Raw genomic sequence first — 24,981 nt, forward strand, 5'->3', positions numbered from 1 at the left:
TACATTACTAGAAAAAATTGTTTACGATGTTTGTTAATTTACATATACAATTATATAAAAGTAAACGTGAAACTGCTAAGAACCAATAATTGTTATAGTCTCACATATTTACTGACTGCAATATAATTGATCATTTTTGCATGTTTATATATTACTTATTATCTATAAATGAACCATGTCAAGTTCAGTACGCGACAATGAACATGGAATGATGCATAGCATGGTCTACATATCTTTATGACTTTGTTTGATTCTAATTTGCTGTCATAAAATTATTAAAAAAATATTTTAAATAAAAGTATCACAAGCATGCAAAGCTGTGATTCCTAGTCATGGATTGTATTTGTTGTAGGTACTTTTTGGTTTATCAGCTCTTAAATGGTTGTATTACGTTTTAACTTTAGATAGTTTGACATTATTTCTGAAGAGACATTAATTCCAGAAATTTGCATCTGGTGCAGTAAAAATGTCATTTCTCTGTACCAGTAAACCCCTTTCAATTAATTTGATACAGTGGAATTTGTGTTATTGGATCTTACACGTTTGATTGCGTAGAGTTATTGTTGATCTCACTAATAGCCAGATTTAAGTCTGAAACGGTCATTTTGGTCTCATCAAGTCTTGGTCGACTTAATTTACAGCTAGGGAAAAACGTAGACTTTTCAAATTTTAAGATACTGTTCAGATATGCTGTGTTCAGTCCGTTCAGTCATGTCAAGTTAATCAAGATGGAAGGCTCTAGCGTTAAATCAAATATTTTAAGACTGTTTTGGACAAATTAAGACCAATCATAAAAAGTAACTTTCAAAGCTTTCAGATCGGGGTTAAGATTCGTTTAGTGTTGAAGAATGATATTAGGAGTTACGCCCATTCATGTGGATGATACATTCTAATATAAATGCTAGAATAAAAAGCGTATATCATTTTGAATTATTAAACATAAAATCATTGGTTGACTTTTTATTTCTGTTGGTTTTTTTTTAAGAGATTTCAGAATTGATATAAGCAGAACGTCAACTCTCTGATGAGAGATTTTATAAGAAATTAGACTCTGAACCCACCCCTCAATTTAACAAAGATATCACCACAAACCTGAAAAACATGTGTGAACAGGGACATATTGATGAAAACACATTTAAATATCTAAAACCTGAAAAATCAAAGCCGGGGCGTTTCTATCTTCTGTCCAAAATACATAAAGTCAATAATCCAGGTAGACCAATTGTTTCGGCCAATGACCACCCTACAGAGAAAATATCAGAATTTATTGACTTTCATCTCAGACCACATGTAGAAAATTTACCATCATATATACAAGACACAACACATTACATTAAAACAATGGAATCTTTGAACCCTCTCCCACCTGAAACGGTCCTTGTCTCGCTTGATGTTACCTCCCTCTATACTAACATCCCCCATGACGATGGTATTGAAGCCTGTAGGGAAGTCTGGAACTCTCGTAACACCTTACATCCACCAACTGAATGTCTCATCCAGCTCCTCACTTTGGTATTAAAATGCAATAACTTCACATTCAATGGTGAACACTTTCTCCAAGTTAATGGAACAGCTATGGGAACAAAGATGGCCCCGTCTTATGCCAATATTTTTATGGGGAAATTAGAACAGAGAATTCTAAATTCTTTTCTTTATCAAGATAATACTGAACAAGAACTAAATTTGTTTATTCAACATGCCAACGATGCCCATCCCTCAATAAAATTCACATATGAAATCTCTGACTCTAAGATCACATTTCTTGACACTACAACGCAATTGAGGGATGGAAACATATTTACAGATTTGTATTGGAAGCCCACAGACAAACATCAATATCTGTCTCCTTTAAGTTGTCACCCTAAACATTGCACCAAGAGCATTCCCTACAGCCAGGCCATACGAATAAAAAGAATTTGCTCCACCAACGATGTTGCCAAAAAACGACTACAAGAACTTCGCGGTCACCTAAAACATCGGGGCTACAAAAGGAAAGACATTGATAAAGGTTTTTCTCGTGCTAGCAACATCAGCCGAGATGAACTTTTACAATATAAAGTCAAAAAGGTCAACAGGAGGGTGCCTTTTGTGTTGACTTACCATCCAAAATTTGACAACTTATCTCACCTTATCCGCGAAAGTTGGAAAGATATCGAAAAACATCCTAAACTATCCAAGATCTTTCCCGAGCCACCTGTACTGGCTTTCCGTAGGCCCAAAAGCCTTAAAGACTTGCTGGTGAGAGCTGAGTTATCCTCTCAAGCAGGCTCTTCGTCAGTGGGCTCTTGTAAGGGTTGTGGAAACAAACGATGTCTGACTTGCAAACAAATACTGATAACCCAGACTTTTAACAGTCACTCCACTGGTACAGAATACGCCATATTTTGCAATGTTAATTGCAAGACTACAAATGTTGTTTATCTCCTACAGTGTAAATGTGGTAAACAGTATGTTGGCGAGTCAGAACAGCCGTTTCACAAACGAATGAACGGTCATCGTAGCGACTACCAATGCAAGCCAGACCTCCCTCTTAGTCGACATTTGAGATCCCCTGGCCACACTAAGGCAGATCTCAATCGACTGACCATTACTATCATTGACCACAACTCTGCTTGGTCTAGGGAGGATAGACTTACTCGGGAAAGATTCTGGATAAGAAAATTAACAACTTTGGCACCAAATGGGGTAAATGAAAAGATGTAGTTCGACATCATGCAGTGCTTCACATCTGGGTTATACTACTTATTATTACAGTCTCTGTTTTTATTTCTTTACCTTACTCATCTTTAAAATAAATCTGTTGAATATAACAATTTAGATTGCTTAATTTTTTTAGGGATGTATAAGTACCAAGCCACGTTCAACCAGTTTACTTTAGTCAAAATTTATTATTATATTTTAACGGCCGTTGGTTTTAAACATATCAGACTCTAATGTAACTATACTACCGTTGTCAAATCTGAAATATTGACAAATTTAGACCGTTCAGTGCTGGTTTTTTTTGGAATTCTTACTGACGCAATCTTTCTTGTAACATCATAATTATAGATACCGTTAAAGCTTTGGAGTTGTGCTAGTTCATATCGCACATTATTTTTTTTTAATTTAAAGCATATATTTGAACTCTCTGATGTAAATAGTCATATAACCTATGTCGTGTTTAACACATTTTTAGAACTGTGCAAGCGTCTTACCTGATGTTCGGTTTGACCTTTTTAATTGTATAAACTTCAAGATTGTAACAGCTTAATCTAAGTAGACTGATAATTGATTCATTCAACATCAATCACAATCATCGGTGGGCATGTGTTACCTTTCCACGTCAGTTTTAATCTAGCGACGTATTACAGTACATGATATATAAGGCATGAAGATGTTATTGTTACAGATCTGCTAAATTATCTATAGTAAAGGATCCTACAAATTAATGTAAGATACAGTCACAGAAAATAATTATATTCATAAGTACGTCTGAGTCAGTGACAACCCTACAACAGATGTATCCATCAGATCGCCATCAATATATACATAAAGTTTTGTTATTTATTTGTTCAGGAAATAAATTATTCGCCAATAAATGTTTCTGATTTAATTTTATTTTTTTATTTTCTGATGTTAATTTATGTATTAATCTACTTATTGTTTGAAAAAAAAAGAATGGAGAATAATAAGGTACTTGAAAATAAAGAATTGATAAAATAGCCAAACATTCAAAAAATTTTTTTAGAAAAAAACCGGCCTTGACCTAAGAATACAGAAATGAAGGACCCCCTAAAGATCCTCATAGATTAAAACAATGTAACCTCATTTTAAGTTCACAATCGAGTATATGTCTTATAACATCTGCTTGTGAATGTGCTTATCCTTTCTTTATCCTTTCTTTCATTTGAATAAAAAACTTATTTAATATAAAAATATGTATTTATTTGTTTATTCAGGTTGCAGTATTATAAATAATTCTTCTTCGTCTTCTTCCTCTAAACTGTAAAAGTAACGTATGTATGCGTTAATATTTTAAAAAAATCACATTTTCATGTCGGGGCCTTTTAATGATCATTCGACTATATGGAGGGATTTTTCGCGTTATTGAAGGCCGTATTGTTGCCTATAAATGATTACATCCACTTCAATTTAAAAGGTTGGGCGTGCACACACATGTTTATCACGTCACCTTCTTTATGTGACTGTCTCAAGTCAGTGGCTTGTAGTTCAGTGGTTGTCGTTGGTACATGTCTGTCATATTTTTTTTCGTAAATTGTTAGTTTTCGAATTTAATTGTTCCATATATGTTCATGTCGGGACCTTTTATATATAGCTGACTATAAGGTATGGTCGCCTAACATAGCTTAAATGTGTTCATATAAACCTATAGAATGTTTTCATTACTTGAACTGCTGGAGGAAACGTTATAAAGTATCATTTGCTTTCACCATTGGTAAACTTTCGATCTTGCAACTTGCTGTATTTTCAAATGTCAAAAATGTAGAAACCGTACAGTTCCGTTCCCACACAATATAATAATTATATAATCAGGTTTTGAAGATCCCCATGGATGCCACATTTTTCCATCCTAATGTCTTTCAATGTATTATGAAAATAAGTACAAATGTAGACTCCTGTGTTGTTAAGAAGGAAATGAAATACCAGAAGTATTTTTTTCCTCAAAATATAAATCAAAATTTGCTTCTTTAGAAAAAAGTGTATCTTACAATTTCCCTTAAAACAAAATATAAACTCTGATAAACACTAAATCACTATTTATTAAATTATTTTTTCATCAAGTTGAAAATAAACTACGCTAAACCATTACGTCTATTCTACAACAACATAAACTTATCAATTAGTAACGATCAAAAGACAATTGTTTATTGGATAAGGTTGATTGAACAGTGATGCTTGGGAATTCGCAATAAGCCTTCGGTCACGTACCGCATGACACGCGCTGATTAACAAGTAATTTAACTTCAAAATTATGATATATATTGATACTAAATTTTATATTTATGAGTTATATACTTATATCTTCTCATATCCATGTTTGTGGTCTTATTACATCGTTTAAATGTCCTTAGTGCAAAAACTTTGTTCTAAGTGCACCAAGGATTTGTATAGTCCTTCAATATGTAATTACAGTTTCACAAATAATATTGGATATGTTCCTTTCTTCGTTACTACAATCCCGTTCCCTTTTCAATAATGTGACCTTCCAAATTAGACAATTTACCGGGTTTGTTATAACATGAGCAACACGACAGGTGACACATTTAGAGCAGGATCTACTTACCCTTCCGAAGCACGTACGATCGCCCCAAGTTTTAGGTGGGGTTCGTGTTGCTTAGTCTTTAGTTTTATATGTTGTGTTTTGTGTATTTTAATTTGTCGTTTTATCTTTTTCATTTTTAGCCATGACGTTGTCAGTTTATTTTCGATTTATGAGTTTGACTGTCCCTCTTTTACATGTTAATTTTGTCTATCGGTTAAAATAGTCTTTCTTTTTCATAGCAATATGTGACCGTAACAAGTATTGTGGTATACGGACAATAACGGCAGCTCTGAAATTAAAATCTATTTGAGAAATAATCAAATAATGGTATTTGTGGATTAATAATTGAAGTAACTGTTATAATTCGTTGTTCTGTTTATCTGTCTATTTTCTATACTAAATGCATAAATCTGGAAAAAAAACCTCTTTGATTATGATATTCAACACCTTTCATTTGATAAAATTATCAATTGGAACAGGCTTAAAGATTTGTTCTTTTTTTACATTATTTTTAGCTTTGCGTACATACATTTAACAATCTTTTTGGCCGCCAAATATCTGAAGGAAAACATCAGATCTGTGAAGAATGCTGTCATGGTAGCCACTTATGTAATCGAAATATAACTTGCAATCATCTCAGCCGTAAGTGCTTGTATCACATATTTAGGTTAAGGAATCAAATTTGGATTATTGACCCATCTACTAAAAACAACAGCAATAAATAATCATCATCTTTTTACCGTGTGATTATATGAAACAAAGAGAGAAAATTCGACTTTAAATTATTTGTGAGAATAGATATTGATATATGCACAACATATTAATTTGTAGTAGGATTTCAAGGTGCGAGTTTAATCAAAATCAATCAAATTAGAAGTTTTATTTTAATTCTGGCATTTCCAAACAGTAGGGGACCTTCGAAAAATATCAAATCTTTTCTTTGATCAAATTTGCATGAGAGAGTAGGAACCAGTTTCCTCATGACCTTTGTGTCTATCAAAGGATCGGTAACGATAAGTTTGTGATAAATCATGTCAGTATTGAATCACTGAATACTGATCTGATGATACCACAAATATGATACAGCTAGTCCTCGAGGGTATCGACCAATACTTAGAAAAAAATAACACTATTATTTTGATGAATTAAAGTCTGGAAACTGCTTTCCACACAACTCTTCACTGGGCGTTATGAATGTATACATTTCAAGGCGTTGAGTTACAACTGATCTGATTGGACCAAGTATGAAAATGATTGTTATTATACAGTTTATCATACATTTTTTTCTCTTTCATTTTATCAAATGTAAGTCTTTTGAAATTGAACTGATTAACAACAGAATGTTTCGTGATTTTATACGCATGTTCGACATCATACATACTTACTAGCAGGATATTGGGATAGCTCGAAACAAACATGCGTTGGTTACGTCCCCAAGGAAGTTTTTTAAAAACAGATGGACGAACACCTTTATTTGGATAATTATTCTGGGTAAGACATTTGTTCCAGAAGTTACTGATTTGACATTGAGAATACAAACAGGAATAGTTTTAAGTTAAATTTTTGATATGTAATTTATCACTCAGACGGTATTTTGTTGTTTTGGTAAAAAAGAGCCGAACACTAACAATTGTAATAAAACTCAGAAAGACTTTTTTAATATGACATAATATGACAGACTGCAGACAATTTTGATTACAGTTATACGGTAGCATTGTTGAAATTTGTTTCAGAAAATAGCGAAAATGGATCATGTTCAACTACATACGAATGCCGAAGCAATTTACTATGTTTGACTGGCACGTGCAAGTGTCAGTCAGATGCATATTATTGGGGAGATGACCGTTGCATGTCTAGTATGTATCCTTATAATGTCTTAAAATTGTGAATTATGTAATAGGTACATTGTAACAAGAGCAAGAAAAAGAGAGAAAAAAAAACCTCAAAAGTGTTGATTTTCATTTCATTTCTTATTTTATAAATGTTTCATCACTTTTATTGTTTAAGATTATTGAACAAGTCAAAATATTGATTTTGACAATTACTTCTTTAAGCTTATTCACTTATTATCCTTAGATGCATAATTCAAGATCGACAATCTTTGATAGTTTTTAGCTTGTGTAATCCTGTCAGTTTGATTTTTTTTAAAGGAAAAGCTGCATACAGTCATTGTGAAAAGTCTAAAGAATGTAAAGAATCGTTACAATGCACCAACCTTACTTGCCAATGTAATGATACAGAGTATTGGAATGGATCAGCTTGCATAATAAGTAGGACATTTTATGAAAAGTCATGCTGTTAAGCCTTTTTTCCTACTTCATTTCATAACTAATGTCATTTATTTACCAGGCATACATTCGTGCATAAAGAAATCAATTTAAGGCTTTATTTAGAATGTTTCTTAAGATAATTTTTTAATGAGATGTCAAAGCGTTGACCAAAGCACATTTTATCAGTAAATCAAAATTACGGATTCTAATGAAACATTCATTTATATGATTATTAGTAAATCAATGGCTGAATATTAATTTGTATATGTGAAGCTTATGCATATTCCCTCAACTACATTTGTTTTGAATTTTAATTGAATATTTCATTCAAACAAAATTAGTATTATCTAAAAGTCCTTTAAGTTTTGCCAAATACATCAAATGTAATATATTCAAAAGTTGTGTATACAGTTATTTTATAAATACGATCATATCTGTTCAGTTTAGAGTACAATCATATGTTTTGTTGTCGTGCATTAAGTACATTAAACTGAGCAATAGTGAATTTAAAATATACTAATTTACTGTTTGCAAAACTATGTACTATTCTTGATAATAATGATGTTTTTGTCCCAGGCGGATAACCATGGCCTCCAAACTTTTTGGAACTTTTGGTCCTCGGCGATCTTCATCTTTGTAGTTGGTATGGCTCTCAAAGTTAAGTCTGGCGTATTAAATATTTTTTTACCTGTTACCTTTTGATGGATATTATTCAGTTGTTTCTCTTTCCTACATTTTCTCCCGTGTGTTTGTTTATTTATTGTAACCCTTACGTGTATAGTTAATATTTTAATGTAATAATAAACACTGCCATTAAAACGGGAGGTTTGGCATGCCTCAAAACCAGGTTCAACCCACTATTTTTTCATAAAATGCCCTGTACCAAGTCAGGAAAATTGTCATTGTTACATTATAGTTCGTTTCTGTGTGTGTTACGTTTCGGTGTTGTGTTTCTGGTGTGTCGTAGTTCTCTCATATTTGATACGTTTTCCTCAGTTTTTGTTTGTTTCCCGCATTTGTTTTTTTCTATATCGATTTATGAATTTACAACAGCGGTATACTTCTGTTGCCTTTAAATACTGCATTGGATTAATTCTTAAAATTGACAGAATACCTGACATTGACTCTTAAATTTTCAGGTGAAAGTTAAATAAATAAAGACAATGAAAATTATATGTTAACATCTTGTAAAAATGTCCTTATAATTCCTGTTTACTAATAAATTGAATTTGTCTTCATCCAAAAGGAATAATTACTTCATGATGAAAACATGTATGTTTAAAGAATGCAAACAAGGAAAGATTTCAAATAACATTTATATTATTTAAGGAAAAAACTACCAGCAGTCCTGTCAGATTTCAACAGATTGTAAGAGAACATTATATTGTAATCATCAGCATTGTACATGTGACCATAACGATTATTGGACAGGACAATATTGTACTGAAAGTAAGTATATATGTATAATAAAAAAATAAACTTTCTCGGAAAATAATAATCTACAAAAATGTATCTCTTATATTAATTAACATCTCCATTAATACTGATTATAGTTAGGTTTCACTACTGCATATATGATGATATGATATTTCTTCACTCGATAGAGTTTTTTAAATTGAAAACAGAGAGGCTAGCTTATTGGTCTTTATATTTGATTTCATTAGGAATGGTCGCAAATTATCGTGAGATCTTAATAGATCCAAAGGAAGCACAAAAATTCGAACCCATGATTGAGTTTTGATCAATAAAGAACTGAGTTCAAAAGAACCACACGTTTATACGAAATAACCACGCGGTCTAGAAGATTATGAATAGAGTAAGAATTAAAACTTTAAAGAAAACATATTTGAACTATGATGAAACATTTTGGTTGTAGAAAACTATACAATGTTCTAAATCTATTAAAAATTGTTGATAACGAATGGAAAACATAGCTTTATGATACGATTTTATTCCATTCGAACATCTATATCGTTTACATATAGTTTGGATGTTCTTATGATAAATATTTTATTAATAAAATTAAAACATGTTTGTTTTGAAAAATAATCTGATTTTTCTTTACTCAAGTGAATATTACAACCAAATTGATTATGTATTTGATAGTGCAATATTCTGTACACGTAAACTGAAGGTATTTATGCATGTCATTTCTTGTTGGTATTTTTCAGGAAAATCACAAGGAGCTTACTGTAATTCAACCAATCAATGTAAACCGACATTATTTTGTAAAAATAGTACATGCTTATGTCCACAAGATTATTTTTGGTCTTTATCAGAGTGTATACCAAGTAAGTATTTGTTATACATACCGATCTTTTACAGACCAAGACAATAAATACTTGTTTAAAGACTCATACTAGTGTAAGAGGTAAAGGGTTGTTATATGCTATTTTTGACAAAAGATGGAACAAAACAATCAAAAATAATAGATGAAAAGATTTTGATGGTTAAAAAACGTTAATTAGAACCATCGTACAATGGCAACCAACAATTAGACATATAATGTTAAATTTATCAGTTTTTTTTTCAGTTACAATAATTATCTGTTTGAGTTATTTTTATTAGATATAATTTGGACTTATTTGTACACTCTGCATTTTCCCTCTTTTTTGCCACTTTTAGTACTGTTACCAAGGAAACGGTAAACATATGGGACTAAGTGCAATACTATTTTTTGTTAAGCTCATGTGGCTCTATTGAATTAATAATGTTTAAAACAAATATTTTTTAGTGTGTCCCGAAATATTTAGGTGATTACAGAGAACTGCTCTTAGTTTGTGATGTCCTGTCATCCAATAACTCATTTTTCAATTAACACTTAGATCCATAGAATTCTAGTGAATTTGAGATCTACAACACATTTGTTGAGTTAAGTGTTTTGATAATTCATGAGATAAGCGTTTTTCAAATGGATACTTATTATGCACCACTAATTACTGACTTATGTTCATACTCATGCACCTTCTCAAATTCAAGAATACAAAATATCTTGCAAATGTCCTTACTTCAACTTCAGATGTTTGTTGTGGTATTCTTTTACTTAATAACCAACTATTAATTAGTGATTTCATCTCATATATCAAAGTATATTAAGGAAACGACCATAAGCAGGTGGTCTGCTTCATTTCCCCCCTCGATATTGATAAATATGCACGAATTCAAACTCGAACCTTTGACAATCATGATGATTTCAGCATAGTTGTTGTCAATTTCTCATTTCTCTGCTTAAACAAAAAAAGCATCCTAATTCCGATTTTGACATTTTAATGAGTTTTGATTTCTATGGTGGGTGATGCATGCATATCATATCGTTTTGATCCTTAAGGAGGTCATGCTATTTCCTCAATTTTTGTATGCAAGCTTAACGTGTCTCTTTTAAATCTATTTACAATATTATAACGTTCGTAAAATACTATCGTCTATTAATGCAACGTTCCAATCTATTATCTCCTGTGAAGTGAATTTTTAATATTGCATTATAATTCCAATAAGAAACCGGAATATGATATTCCAAGTTTTGTCAACTGTTTTTCATCTGAAATTTATATTGAACTCCAATTAATAATGACACAGCTATTTTAAACTTTTTATGTATAATCTGTATTCAGTATTGCCTTAATTAGGTATCCTTTTTATTGAAATAGTAGAGTGCACTGTATATTTGTTACACGTTTTAAATTTTATTCAAACCTTCTCACAGGTTCTTTTGGAGCTGACACATTTCATTAGTTTACACTTCTATGAAGAATTTGTACTTACAAATTAAGTCTTTGTAAACTAAACCTTTCCAACCTTAAATGCCACCTTGAACACTGATAACATAACACAAATACTATCGATATTTTAAAATTTCAAAAGCTAATTCTTCCAGTCAGTTAACAAAAGGCATGCTTAGTCTTTTGTTTTCTCATCCAATTCCAAACGTTATGGTTTTGCCCTTTGAAGAAAAATTACATATCTCTGTCTCACGTTAGGATTCGTAAGTTCCGCAAATCAGTACACCAGATTGTAAACGTATATTAATCTTGTTTTAAAGTCTTTATGTCGTTTCTTATTGGTATTTTTTAAGGAAAACCCTATGGAGCGTACTGTAATTCCAGAAATATATGTAAATCGACATTATCTTGTAAAAACAGTACATGCGCATGTCCAAATGATTATTATTGGTGGTCTTCATCAAAGTGTTTACCAAGTAAGTATTTGTAAAAAGTTAAATAACTAAATTTCAAAGAAAATTCAAATTTGGAATTTTGTTATCAAATGGCAAAATCAAAAGCTCCAAATCATCAAACGAATGAAAAACAACTGTTACATACTTCATCTGGTAGAAGCATTTGTCTAAGTAAAAACTAGAGATTCATCCTTATTTTATAGCTAACTAGATCTTTCATTTATAGGACAGTCGCAAAAAAGTAAAAATAACATAAATACCGAACCCCGTGGAAAACCGTAATCGTCCCTAATCAAAGGGTAAAATCAAAAGCTAAAACACATTAAACGAATGATTAAAAACAACTGTGATATTCCTGACTTGGTTTAGGCATTGTTTTATGTAGAAAATAGTGGATAAAACCTGATTTATAGCTAGCTTAACCTTTCATTTGTAATGAAAGTCGCATACAATTCCATTCTATTGACAACATCGTGTGAACAAAACAAACAAACATAATAGGCAAAAATGTAAAATTTAGGGATACAGTTGCAACATTGAGTTATAATTTTACTTAATCTTGACATGTTAACAACACCTCGATTTTGGCAAAAACAAATAACAACAAATTGAAAATGTTATGACAGTTAACACCAACAGTTATCTACAATCGTCAAAATCAACACAAAAGCAATGAATGAAACGGGAAAGGCACACCTCCAATGTGTTCAGAACCACTGCACAAAGTCGCAGGAATACAAAGCCCTATTTAATCTTGAAGCTGATCAAGTTACAGATAGCACCTGCAAGTAATATATCTTTTTGTTGAACACATGTGCAGTCAATTGAATGTACAGAAAAGGCTGACGGGATGTTTGACTTCTATATCAATGTCTACATCATGAATCAACTTCTATAGTTCGTTCTAATTTGTACGGTATATACCACTCTCCCAGTTTAGGGAAGGGTTGTGGTCCCGCTAATATGTTTAACCCCGCCAGATTATGTATTTATGTGCCTATCCTTAGTCAGGAGCCTGTAATTCAGTGGTTGTCGTTTGTTGATATGTTACATATTTATTTTTCGTTAACTTTTTAAAAATAAATAAGGCCGTTAGTTTGTTCGTTAGTATTGTTTTACATTGTCATTTCGGGGCCTATGCTAGCTGACTATGCGGTATGGGCTTTGCTCATTGTTGAAGGCCGTACGGTGACCTATAGTTGTTAATGTCTGTGTCATGTTGGTCTCTTGTGGAGAGTTGTCTCCTTGTCATTTATACCACATCTTCTTTTTTATATTGTCAAATATACCAATAGTATTTAAGTCGATATTCATCATCAACACATTATGCATAATTATTATAACTGTTGCTTGGTATCTATAAATTGTGTAACACACTTGGTTGGCACCCTGATGATAACAAGCATAAAAAAAGCAATAAAATATGAACTATTTGATATTCTGCAGTTCAATATTTTATTCGCATGTCTTACACTATGGTATTCTTGTAGAAGTTACTGAGTGTGAATATATAGAGTCATCATACCCTGATGGAGTTTATGAACTATTTCCTGATAGTCAAACATCTGTGTTGGCATATTGTGTTGGACCTGGACGCAAATGGACAGTAAGTATATTTGTCAAATGCCATCTTATCACGTTAAAAGGCAATATTTTTATTGGCTAACACGAGGATGCTAATTTACTCTCTCACATGTCTAAACGGGCGACAATTTTCCTGAATGAAACCCTCTCGTTCAAACTAATAAAAAATCGATAATTTAAATGACAATGAATTGCATTTACACCAATTGACTTGACTCAGATTTTTTTGATCAAGATCAATTGAAAAAAAACACCTTGCTTAACTATTTTTTTTAATACACGTAATGTTGTTATGTACATAGAAAAAACTTTTAAAATAAAATTAATCTGCAAAAGACAATTATGATAGGACAATCAGAATAATAATGTAAATAACACATAACTGAGAGGCTGATAGAGCAGATTGGTACTCTTCGAATAGACATTGTCAATATTGGCTTTGACGCGGTTGACAATGTTTCTCTGGGTAACAATCTGCTCGATCACTCTCTCAGCTATGTGTTATTCATATAATAATAGAAACCTTTCTGATGTTGTTGAAAGTAATTGTTCGACAGTTTTTGAAAATCGAGTATGAATTTTGAGAAATGCCAATTTAACATACGTTTAATAGTCATGGACATGCATTTTGTTTCAGTTTTGGTGAAACCAATACCTCAGTGGTAGCATTGAAGAATTGTTTTCAAACGTATATTTATTCAATGAGAAATAAAATAGCTGAACGCCGAGAAAAATTCAAAACAGAAATTCCCTTATCAAAAGCCCAAACACATCTGATACAATTGTATCTGAATTCACATACATGCTTATATATGTATTACTACCATTTCGCATATAACAATTGTACAAGGGTTTTTGTTCATGACATTACAGTTTTGGGAGTAATAGAGTCTTTTGAATGTAACTGTATGGAATAAAAAAAAACAGTATTTACAAAAAAGGTTGATGAATGTTTATCCTTGCTCACTTGAATACAAATCTTCATAAAAAAAAAATGAAAGCTCATCCGAGTGTACTATTTAAATACATATATATTTTGTTTGCATCTAAATTTAGATTTCCTTCATTAGCATCACCAACAACATGCAAAGCCTATGAGGTCTTACAAGTTAGGTAGATATACAACAAAAAGATAATTAAATTAGCAACGTTGCCTGAGGGAGTTGTAACCTTAGTTTTTGATTTGGATCATTTTTAAGTAAAGCGCAACTACATGTTGTCAACAGATAAAAGACTGATTGAACTTGTAAAGCAAGAACTAATGAATCGCGTGTTCTGTTGCAACCGATATATTCTTTTACTTTTATTTACAAAAAAACAAATCTCATACAAGTTTCAAACAACATAGGAATGATGACTGTAATATTTTGATATCCGTTCCACTTTTTCGGACGGAACATTGGTATCAGTTGATTCTATCCAATGGTTGTAAAAAATCAACAACAAACGTTTTACTTTACAGAATAACTTTATTAAGATTCATTAGTGTCAGTCAATTCGTGAAGATACGAAAAATTTAATCTTTTAATACATAAAAACTGGTGGTTATTGAAAACTGCGACACGAAAAAAACATGTTTTCCTTCAGACATCTTTCAAGCATGAACTAAGAGGAAAATTAAAAACGGAAAGTCCCTAATTAAATGATTAAATATATATATCAAACGAATGGACAACAACTGTAATATCCATGACTTGGTACAGGCATTTTCTTGAATTTGATGGATTGAACCTTGTTTTATAGCACTAATCCTCTCACTGGTATGACAGTCGCATCAAATTCCATCGTTGTCAATATCACAAAATTGCTTTATATATTTTGTATTTGAAATTATGAAATAACCACCACTTTCAATTTTGATAAGGATAATCATGGGATTAATTCAAATAATTCACGGCGGCTTTCAAAGTGCATCATAACCCTGTTTGAACTGTTTGAAATGCAGGTACATGTTGTTCGTAATCAGACATATATTGCGGGAAAATAGCTCTGTATAACGGATGTTAAGACACGGTCTTCTGTAATATATAAGTTGATTGTCACTTTATCTCCTTCATCAGATGAATGTATGAAGATGATAAAATCTTTTTATCAAAATAGCAGGCTTATAATTATATACGCCAGACGCGCGTGGCGTCTACACAAAACTCATCAGTGACTCTCAGGTTAAAAAGTTCGAGAGCCAAAACAAATACAAAGTTGAACAGCATTGAGGAACAAACGTTCCAAAAAGTTGTGCTAAATATGGTAAAGGTTATCTACCAGGGATTAGAAAATCCTTAGTATTTAGAATGATTCATACTTTTGCAAACAGTAAATTATAGATAAAAACTATATTCTAGATATATGTGTCAACGCTGGGGTTACACAACAGTTAATAGAAATTACATACACAGTTATTGGTTTTAGGTCATCCAGAGACGATTTAATGGTTCAGTGAGTTTTGATAAAACTTGGAAGGAGTATAAATATGGTTTTGGATCAGCGTTTGGAGAGCTATGGCTAGGTTATAATTTTCATTATTTACTATTAATGCTAAATCCTTATTCTACTTTTATTTACGGGAAAGTACGAAATGGCTTCTTGTTTAAATATATATATCGTGTCATGTGAAATTATGAATATATGATTTTATTGTCCGTATTTACCTGTATTTGATATATAACAAAATCAGATAGTTAGATTGCACAATTGTAATAGAATTGTTGTTCATCGATTATACGAGATAGAATAATATTTCTTTAATTATTCGTCAATTTATCCCTTTCTGCACCCATTGTATAAAAAAAGATTTAATCATCGTGTGGTTTGTTTGATCTCAGTACTTCATTGGTTAAAATCCAATTATGACGTCCAGTTTTCTTGCTTTCCTCTGAAATTCCTATTGTGTGACGGCATGAAAAAAAGGCGACCATGCCTGATGACGTCACATAGAAAGAACACATCTATTTGAAGATCATTCGAAAAGAATAAGTTTGCCTGCATAATGTTAGAAACTCATTAGAGAAACAGATTCCACAACCATATCTCGTGTAATACCATATCTATCCACTCTCGACAGTTAAATGTTAAATATTTAAAACGCTCGGGCAAGCCTCGCGTTTTAAATTTGAAAATTTAACTGTCTCGAGTGGATAAATATCGTATTACAGTCGATGCAGTGGTATAATCTAAATATACCAGTGTCTTCAACTATATACATTGTATATTAGTAAATGTACTATATCTTTTATTTCGTTAATCAAGTGATATAAGTATAATTATATTCTAACTTAACATGTATTCTTGTCTTCCAATTGACACTTCCTTTATCTAAAACGTCATATATTCTGATACTAATTCTATCTCGTATGTAAAAAGCAAAATGAACTTTCTCATGTGTTCGTAGATAGATGTTTTTGTGTTCTGTTAAATTGTTCCTTTTAAAATTGTTATGGGATGATGACTGATGTACCCATATTTTGACTATTTTATTAATTGTGACTGTTTATTTAACGCATCATGTTATTATAACGGAATTTGATGAGTCTGTTATTAAAGAGAGAGGGTTGGCGCTATAGAACCAGGTTTAATCCACCATTTTCTACATTTGAAAATGCCTGTACCAAGTCAGGAATATGACAGTTCTTGTCTATTCGCTTTTGATGCGTTTTTTTATTTGATTTTGCCTTGTGATTATGGACTTTCCGTTGTGATTTTCCTCTGAGTTCAGTATTTTTGTGATTTTACTTTTTTCTCATATTAAACTTGGACTATTATCATGATTATACTTACCATGACAGTAAAACAGTCCCCGTGTTAAAAGTTTTTAGAAATCGTCGTATATGTATACTAATTTTTATCCATCCCGTATCTTGATTATGCAGACAATGTTTTATAAAGAATAATACATGACACAATTTGTATTGCATCACCACGAGAAACCAAACCAATATCAGTCCCGAGCCATACAGACGACAAGAGCACGTTTCCAAATATGTATAAAGTTCATTTATTGTATTATTGTTTTTGCATTTTTTCAAATTTAAATGTTCCGTTTCATAAAAGTTATTCACTTATTCCACTTAGTTATGTTTTTAACTATGATGAGCCACTAGGGTTTATTTCCGGAATTAGCAGAAAAACGTCGAAATGCTTTGCCATAAGGTAGCACTCCACAGTTACATTTTTTGTAGGTGTGAAGTTTTACATTTTGGCCTCTGATGATTTTTAAAATATGAGAGCTTGTGTGCAATAACATTAATTTTTGGATAGCTGAAGATTAAACTAACCTTCATAGAGGGGTTATAGGAACATCAAGATTATGTTATGTATTTTATTGGGGTTGTTTCCGTATGACAGTCCGTATATTCATATATCCGTACCTAACTTTAATTTTGGTCCGGAAATTTTTGTAATGATTTTTTGTTCAACTTTTGACTCATGAACTTTGGGATTAAATTTTCGAAAACATGGCCTAAAGACACTTATTTTTTTATCAGTTGGTAGAATTATGTCAACAGTTTCAGAAAAGGTATTACTCAAAGGTGCTAAATTTTCTTTTCACATTACACAATTGACATGACTTCATTATGTGCATAGTGTGAATGATCATTACACACCGAACTTATCAACAGCCATATTAAAACAAACTAGTGTGTAAAAAAATCTTTGGATGTTTACAATAAATATCGTGCTTTTGATTGTCCATTTGATTCTGTTGTCAGTTTTGACTTTTCAACACTTCCACATAATCCATTCAAACAAAATCTGAATGCAAATATATTTGCTGCAACTCTTTTAAAAATGTAAAAAAGAAGATGTGGTATGATTGCCAAGGAGACAACTGTCCACAAGATGCCAAAATGACAAAGAAATAAACAACTGTAGGTCACCGTACGGCATTCAACAATAAGTAAAGCCCATACCGCATAGTCAGCTATAAAAGGCTTCGAAATGACAAAGTTTATCAAATTCAAACTAGAAAATTAACGGCCTTATTTATATATAAAAAAATCAACAAAAAACGATTACATGTATGAAACACATACACAATTTTAATAGAACAACCCCTGAGTTACAGGCTCGGGACTTGGGACAGGCACATACATACATAATGTGGCGGGGTTATACATGTTAGCAGGATCTCAACCCTCCCCTAACCTGAGACATTACTTTAACAGTACAACATAAGAACGAGCTATAAAAATCAGTTATAAAAGGATTAACTCATCAGATGACAAAAAATACAAGTGGACGTGGCCTGATACTTGTACATTACAACAACAACGCACTAGGAACAGACCTGAGAGTACTCGCAGTTATCTGACAGCTAATTCAAAGCCACTAACAACTAATTGAAAAATCATACATCTAATAATAAATTATCAATCAATGCACATCCAACATTCAATGGATTAAGTGTAAAGACGTCATAACCAGTCAGAGAAAAACATGACCTTGTGCTATGCCAAGATACAAGTATCGACAGACTGACAATCCATGAATGTGTATATGTATACAACATACTAGTAATATTTAGTGTGCTTTTAATTAACTGATAACAAAATCAATATTTATACCCCCCAAAAAAACAATATTCAATTATCTTATTTCGGTGTTGAATTGATAACCTTTTAGAATAAGTTTCTTTAAAGGGGCGATAAGTTGACAAGGATCATTTCTAAATTTCCGGGCACGGTTAACAACATGTCCGTAAAAATGAGGATGTGCTATCCCGTTTGAAATAAGTTTCCTACAAGTACAACCAATCTTCAAAACCAAATCGTTATATATACGGAAGTATGAAGTAAAGGTTTTAAGTAATTTAGGTGTTGTTGAATTTATCGATAAAATGCAATTTCAACAGGTTTTTAATGCAGTCATAAACTGTGATTCGTAACAGTACAAACACAGGCCTGATATTAAAGGGGCACAATTAGTGCCCATAGGGGTACCTACAACCTGTTTAATAATCTTTCCTTTTTTAATGAAATTAAATAATTGATCATTTTCTAAATATGCTGCCGAAAATTAACACAAACAAATTTACTTTTAAATCTGATTTATTTACCTATGGGCACCAATTGCGCCCCTTTAATCGCATACTTGTTCTTTTCGGTTATGAATTACAATTTATGCTCAAACTCAGTTTATACCCTTATCAATTGCATTTAATTGATAAATACAATAACACTGACCGTTATGATTGCGATGATTATATTTCGTTAAATAGCATATCCTCATATTTACGGCGATGTGTTGTTTACAGTGCCCAGAAATTAAGCAACGATCCTGGTAAGCTGATCAATCCGTCAGATAAAGTTATTCAAAAAAGTTACTAATTTAACACTGTCATTTGTTCTTTGAATGATGTTTTAAATTAGTATTGATATTGGTTTTGTTATCAATAAATTTAAAGCAAACTTAATATTATTGTTTTACTAGACGTATTATACATAATAATACTAATACAAGAACATGTTTTTAGCCGACTCTTTTTGACGTCTTTATACTATATATATTGGATATTAGATGTGTACTGATTGATAATCTAGTCTTAGATGCATGAATTTAAACAAATATTTGAACTTAACAATTCTAACATACAAAAAGCATTGCATTAAGCATTTAAATGCAACCTGAAAAATAAAACTTAAATCTACCGAAGGCAATATAAAATTATTACTGTTGATTGATGGGGTCTTTAGTTTTCTATGATGTGGACTGTGGACTATTTTTTATTCGTTCCTTTCTTCGCGTTCTTTGTAAGCCATGGAGTTGTCAGTTTATTTTTGATCTAGGATCTGACTGTCCCCCTGGTATCTGTCTCCTCTTTTACAATGTTCTCAACTTCTGCAGAATCGTGGTCATAAAGTTAATAAAAATACTTTAATGATAAGTCTTTTATTGATTAGTAAGAATTAGTTTGTCTCATCTGTTTAAAACTCCATTTTTTAATGCTTCTGTCATCTTCACAATACTCAGTGATAACTTAATTAAATATTATTTTCAGGCAATGAATATATGCATTTAATTTCCAACCAAGGACCTCATGAAATAAGTATAAAGATCGTAACATCGAATGGAGATATTAAATATGCAAACTACTCAATGTTTAAAATTGGCGACGAGTCATCTGGATATGTTTTCACAGTAACTGGATATAGTGGAGATGCAGGTATGGAAACTATAATTATAGATGTACTTGTAGGACTCTGAATTGCGATGATACCCCGAACCTCGATGATCACGTCGAAGAACGATTGTTCGTGCTGAAGTTCATTGGTTAACACACAGAAGTGTGATGGTATAAATGTTACTTGACATTGATAGTTAAGATAAAGTGCAATGGTGTATACGTGATAAAAAGGGTCTGAAGTAGCACTTTGATTTGGTGTGATTATAAGAATGTTAGCCTCGTATTGGAAGGTTCGGCTTGATTTTTGGTCAGTTCAAATCTTTAATAAGACTTGTACACGTTTTGAAAATAACATTGCTATCAATTGATTTTATTATTTAATCGTGATGCAAAGTATACTTGCAGAAAAATTCCAAATTTTAATGTTAAACTAAAAACATTTCATTTTACTTACACAAAATTTGCACCATAATTTAGAAGACTTAGGCGAAGGTTACCAATCTGCAGACCCAGATCATCTAACAGTCGTTTTGCTTCCCATGATTTGCTGCATGACATATTTTTGTAACATTAACCTGCAGTTCTGAAAATTGTTCATTGCTTTCTTTTTTATTCACTTCGCATAAAACATTAATCTACAAAATCGTATCCTCTCCTTCACTCCTACCTGTAACCCAAATCCACGTTTATGCTATATTTGAAAACGTGACAATAGTCAAACTTTATGACAAACTACCGCTATGTAAGATTATAATATGACGTTCTTTAAACGCTTTGAGTACACATGCGTTGGAAAATATGAATATATATTGAAAAATTGTGCGGGACAAATTTGATTTCAAGAATTTGCAAATCCGACTTTTTTGTTTTCCGTTATAGGAAAAATATATTTTGGCCAAGTTGGTGGACTATTGGTCCTCGAGGATATCACTAGCCCAGTAGCCAGTACTTCGGTACTGGCATGAAAATACGGATTTTTTGTGTTATTAAAATTTGCTGATGCAAAATATGACAAATTATTATAAATTAACCCCTTCCTGTTCCCATCGGTACTCTGGTACCGATGGGCTATATTTTTGGGTAACTAACTTGCGCAATGTATTGAATCTTTGACATTAGTTGACGTACAGAAGTGGTTGATGGCTCAAATCAATCCCCTATATCACAGCTGTGTGATTAGTGGTGCCTAAAACTTCTTCCGAGTACGGTTTGGTATCAAATCGCCCCTAACTGACAACGTTTTCTCCTGTTAAAACCGTGTTTTTTTTTTTTTATTTGAACTTAATATTTCCGTCGAGTATGGGAAAATAAACTGTTGATTTTAGGGGCAATATGACTTTTTTTTTATTAACTTCGCCGTGTATTTTTGAGGGAAACTATTCAAAGTATGATTAAAACTTGTACTTAAGTGAAAAAAGTGATTGAAAGTGTACCAACGCAATCATTTACTCGAAATGCACTCTCAATTTGTGGTCATTTCTTTCCAAATTAATTGAAAAAAAGACAAAAAAAGACAAAAAGTCATGATTTTTTTTTTTTCGAAGTTGAAATAGATGTAACAGAACATTGTTTCTGATGTGCCTGGTTATGGAAATGTTGAAAACACTTTTGTTCAAATAAAGAAACCGGTAAACGTCTAGAAAAAAATGGCAGACTAAAGTATGATATCATCCTATATTTGCTCAAAATAATGGGTTTTACAACAATTCTATGTTATATCGAGACTTAATTTCTAAACGAAAACAGTAAACAGGCTGTTTATTTGATTCCTTTCACTTCGTTGCTTTATGAAAGAGTTAAGTATTAAAATTTCGATATATTAAACTGGAACTCCCGTGGTCCAGTGGGAAGCTGCACTAGCCCATAGCAGGAAGATTGCATGTTCGAACCTCAAAGCCGGAGGTGAAAAAATAATTTCCTATATTAAATGAAACTTAACTTAAAGAAACTTAACTTAACTTTACTTTCAATTTCAAAAAGAGGGTCATGAATACATACAAAAGTCAACTTAAAAACAATGTTTGTATGTTTTTAAAGAATTACTTTCAATTTCAAAAAGAGGGTCATGAATACATACAAAAGTCAACTTAAAAACAATGTTTGTATGTTTTTAAAGAATGTGTGTCCTAATTGCACCCCCCCCCCCCCTTAAACTAAAACCTCATAGTCCCAAAACACCAAAGTAATTATTGGTAATTTATTGAATCTTTACTTTCAAAGTCAAAATTCTATGTGCTGCTTGGAAAAACATAATTTAAGCTAAAATTTGTATCAAGTATAAGATTTTGACTAAAAAAAGGCTGAAAACCGTTATTTTGCATGTTGCGGGCATCCACGTTTGGGGGGCATATAGCACGTATTTCCTCCAACTATACCATAATGGTTACTTTCCTGTGTCTATCAGACTTAGGACATTGCTTTGACACTTAAACGTTATCCTATTAGCCCTTATAAAAGTCTCCACACGACCTTTTTCGGAAGACTTTTGTATTTTTTTACTTTTTTTTCGCAAGTCACGTGACTTTTGGACAGATAACACGTGACTTCAAAAGACAAAATTTCTGATATATTATATTTTTTGAAATATTTTATCATTTATCTCTCAAATGGACCTAAAACGACCTTTATGTAAGCCTCATTGCGAATGCTATATGCGATTGAACTTTGATAGTGTCTTTCCATAAGTTTACGTCCAATTTGGCGGAACGTGAAAGGGTTAAGGAATGCATCTCCCTCATTTAAAGCTCTTATTTCTTTCACGGATTTGGCTATACTTTTTGGACCTTTTGGATTATTGCTCTTCATCTTTTATATAAGCTTTGGATTTCAAATATTTTGGCTACGAGCATCACTGAAGAGACATGTAATGTCGAAATAAGCAGCTGGTGCAAGAAAATTGGTACCGTTAATGTTATTACTACCACTGGGTCGATGCCTCTGCTGATGGACTATTAGTCTCCGAGGGTATCACCAGCCCAGTAGCCAGTACTTCGGTACTGGCATGAAAATACAGATTTTTTGTGTTATTAAAATTTTCTGTTATAGTTACAAAATACAACAAATTATTATAAATTTAAGGAAGGTATCTCCCTCATGCAAAGCTCTGAATCCTTTCACGGATTTGACTATACTTTTTGGACCTTTTGGATTTCAAATATTTTAGCTACAGCGGTATACTACTGTTGCCTTTATTTATTGGCAACGAGCATCACTGAAGAGACATGTATTGTCGAAATGCGCATCTGGTGGAAGAAAATTGGTACCGTTAATTTTAATATAAATCACAATTAAAAAACAAAATTAAATAAAATTGAGAATGAAAATGGGGAATAGACAACAACTCGACCACAGAAAAAAACAACAGCAGAAGGTCGCCAACAGGTCTTCAATGTAGCGAGAAATGCCCGCACCCGGAGGCGTCCTTCAGCTGGCCCCTAAATAATATATATGTACTAGTTCAGTGATAATGAACGCCATACTAATTTCCATGTTGTACACAAGAAACTAAAATTAAAATTATACAAGACTAACAAAGGCCAGAAGCTCCTGACTTTGGACAGACGCAAAAAAGCAGCGGGGTTAAACATGTTTATGAGATCTCAACACTCCCCCATACCTTTAGCCAATGTAGAAAAGTAAACGCATAACAATACGCACATTAAAAGTCAGTTCAAGAGAAGTCCTTGTACTTCAAGTATTTCAAGTACATGAGCCATAGGAAATTAAAAAAAAATAAATCTTATGGGTATATAAGAAGTTCCCACTAAAACGTTTGACTCTCATCATTTAAATTTCCAACGGGAGCAGAGGAAAAATGTTGTTCCCAAGTTATTTTTTCTTTTAAACATTTTGTGCTTCTATGGGAACAGTCAAAATTAATTATTTTCTTCATAATTTGTAAAAAAAAAGAAGCTACGAGATATCGTAACGGACTAACGTTTCTTAAGATGTACACCTCTGAGGAACCAAACATTGTATAAAAAATCACTTTTTTATTAACCTGATCCAACATTTTTTTTAGAATAATATTATTAATTATCATCTTTACAACTTTTTCAAGTGAAATCCCTACATTTTTATCTTAATTTAAAGTATCACACTGTTCATTTGACCACGATTATTTCAAAATTGTCAGTGCAAAGATTCCTTCACCCCTTCCTTGATTGTGACATCACATAATGCAACTAATCATTGAGTGTAATTTGCCATGAGTCAATCGACGAGATGTATCCTATAAGTATACACAAAAAAAATATCGACACATTATAAATGTGATGCGTCCGAAGCGGATGTTGGACATTATTATTTTTTGTAATCCTGATTTACTTTCTCTAAATCGATTTATGATTTCGGAACAGCGGTACTTACGGAGTTAAAACCTTAGTTTCTACATTTTATTTTATCAACGGACAATATAATATTTTGTTTTATACCATGTACCGAATAACTGATGATATACTCGAGTACTAATAGTCTACCAGCAGAGGTATAAAGCCAGTGGTGTCAAATTAATACTTAAAAGTACAACACGTTATCAATTTCAAGCCCCCAAATCGCTTTTCTGAAATGA

General features: G+C 32.1%; 1 protein-coding gene across 1 annotated transcript in view; it reads left to right on the forward strand.

Moving 5' to 3' along the window:
• LOC134692229 (uncharacterized) overlaps positions 1–24,981 on the forward strand; it is a 50,047-nt gene that overhangs the window by 24,401 nt on the left and 665 nt on the right. The window contains exons 8-16 of the mRNA XM_063552679.1: positions 5,779–5,905; positions 6,997–7,119; positions 7,414–7,533; positions 8,863–8,982; positions 9,705–9,824; positions 11,606–11,728; positions 13,198–13,313; positions 15,701–15,797; positions 20,286–20,450. Coding sequence (XP_063408749.1) covers positions 5,779–5,905; positions 6,997–7,119; positions 7,414–7,533; positions 8,863–8,982; positions 9,705–9,824; positions 11,606–11,728; positions 13,198–13,313; positions 15,701–15,797; positions 20,286–20,450 — 1,111 coding nt within the window. The remainder of the gene's footprint in view (positions 1–5,778; positions 5,906–6,996; positions 7,120–7,413; positions 7,534–8,862; positions 8,983–9,704; positions 9,825–11,605; positions 11,729–13,197; positions 13,314–15,700; positions 15,798–20,285; positions 20,451–24,981) is intronic.

Source organism: Mytilus trossulus, chromosome 12 (genome assembly GCF_036588685.1).
Source record: "Mytilus trossulus isolate FHL-02 chromosome 12, PNRI_Mtr1.1.1.hap1, whole genome shotgun sequence".
NCBI classification, from domain to species: Eukaryota; Metazoa; Mollusca; class Bivalvia; order Mytilida; family Mytilidae; genus Mytilus; species Mytilus trossulus.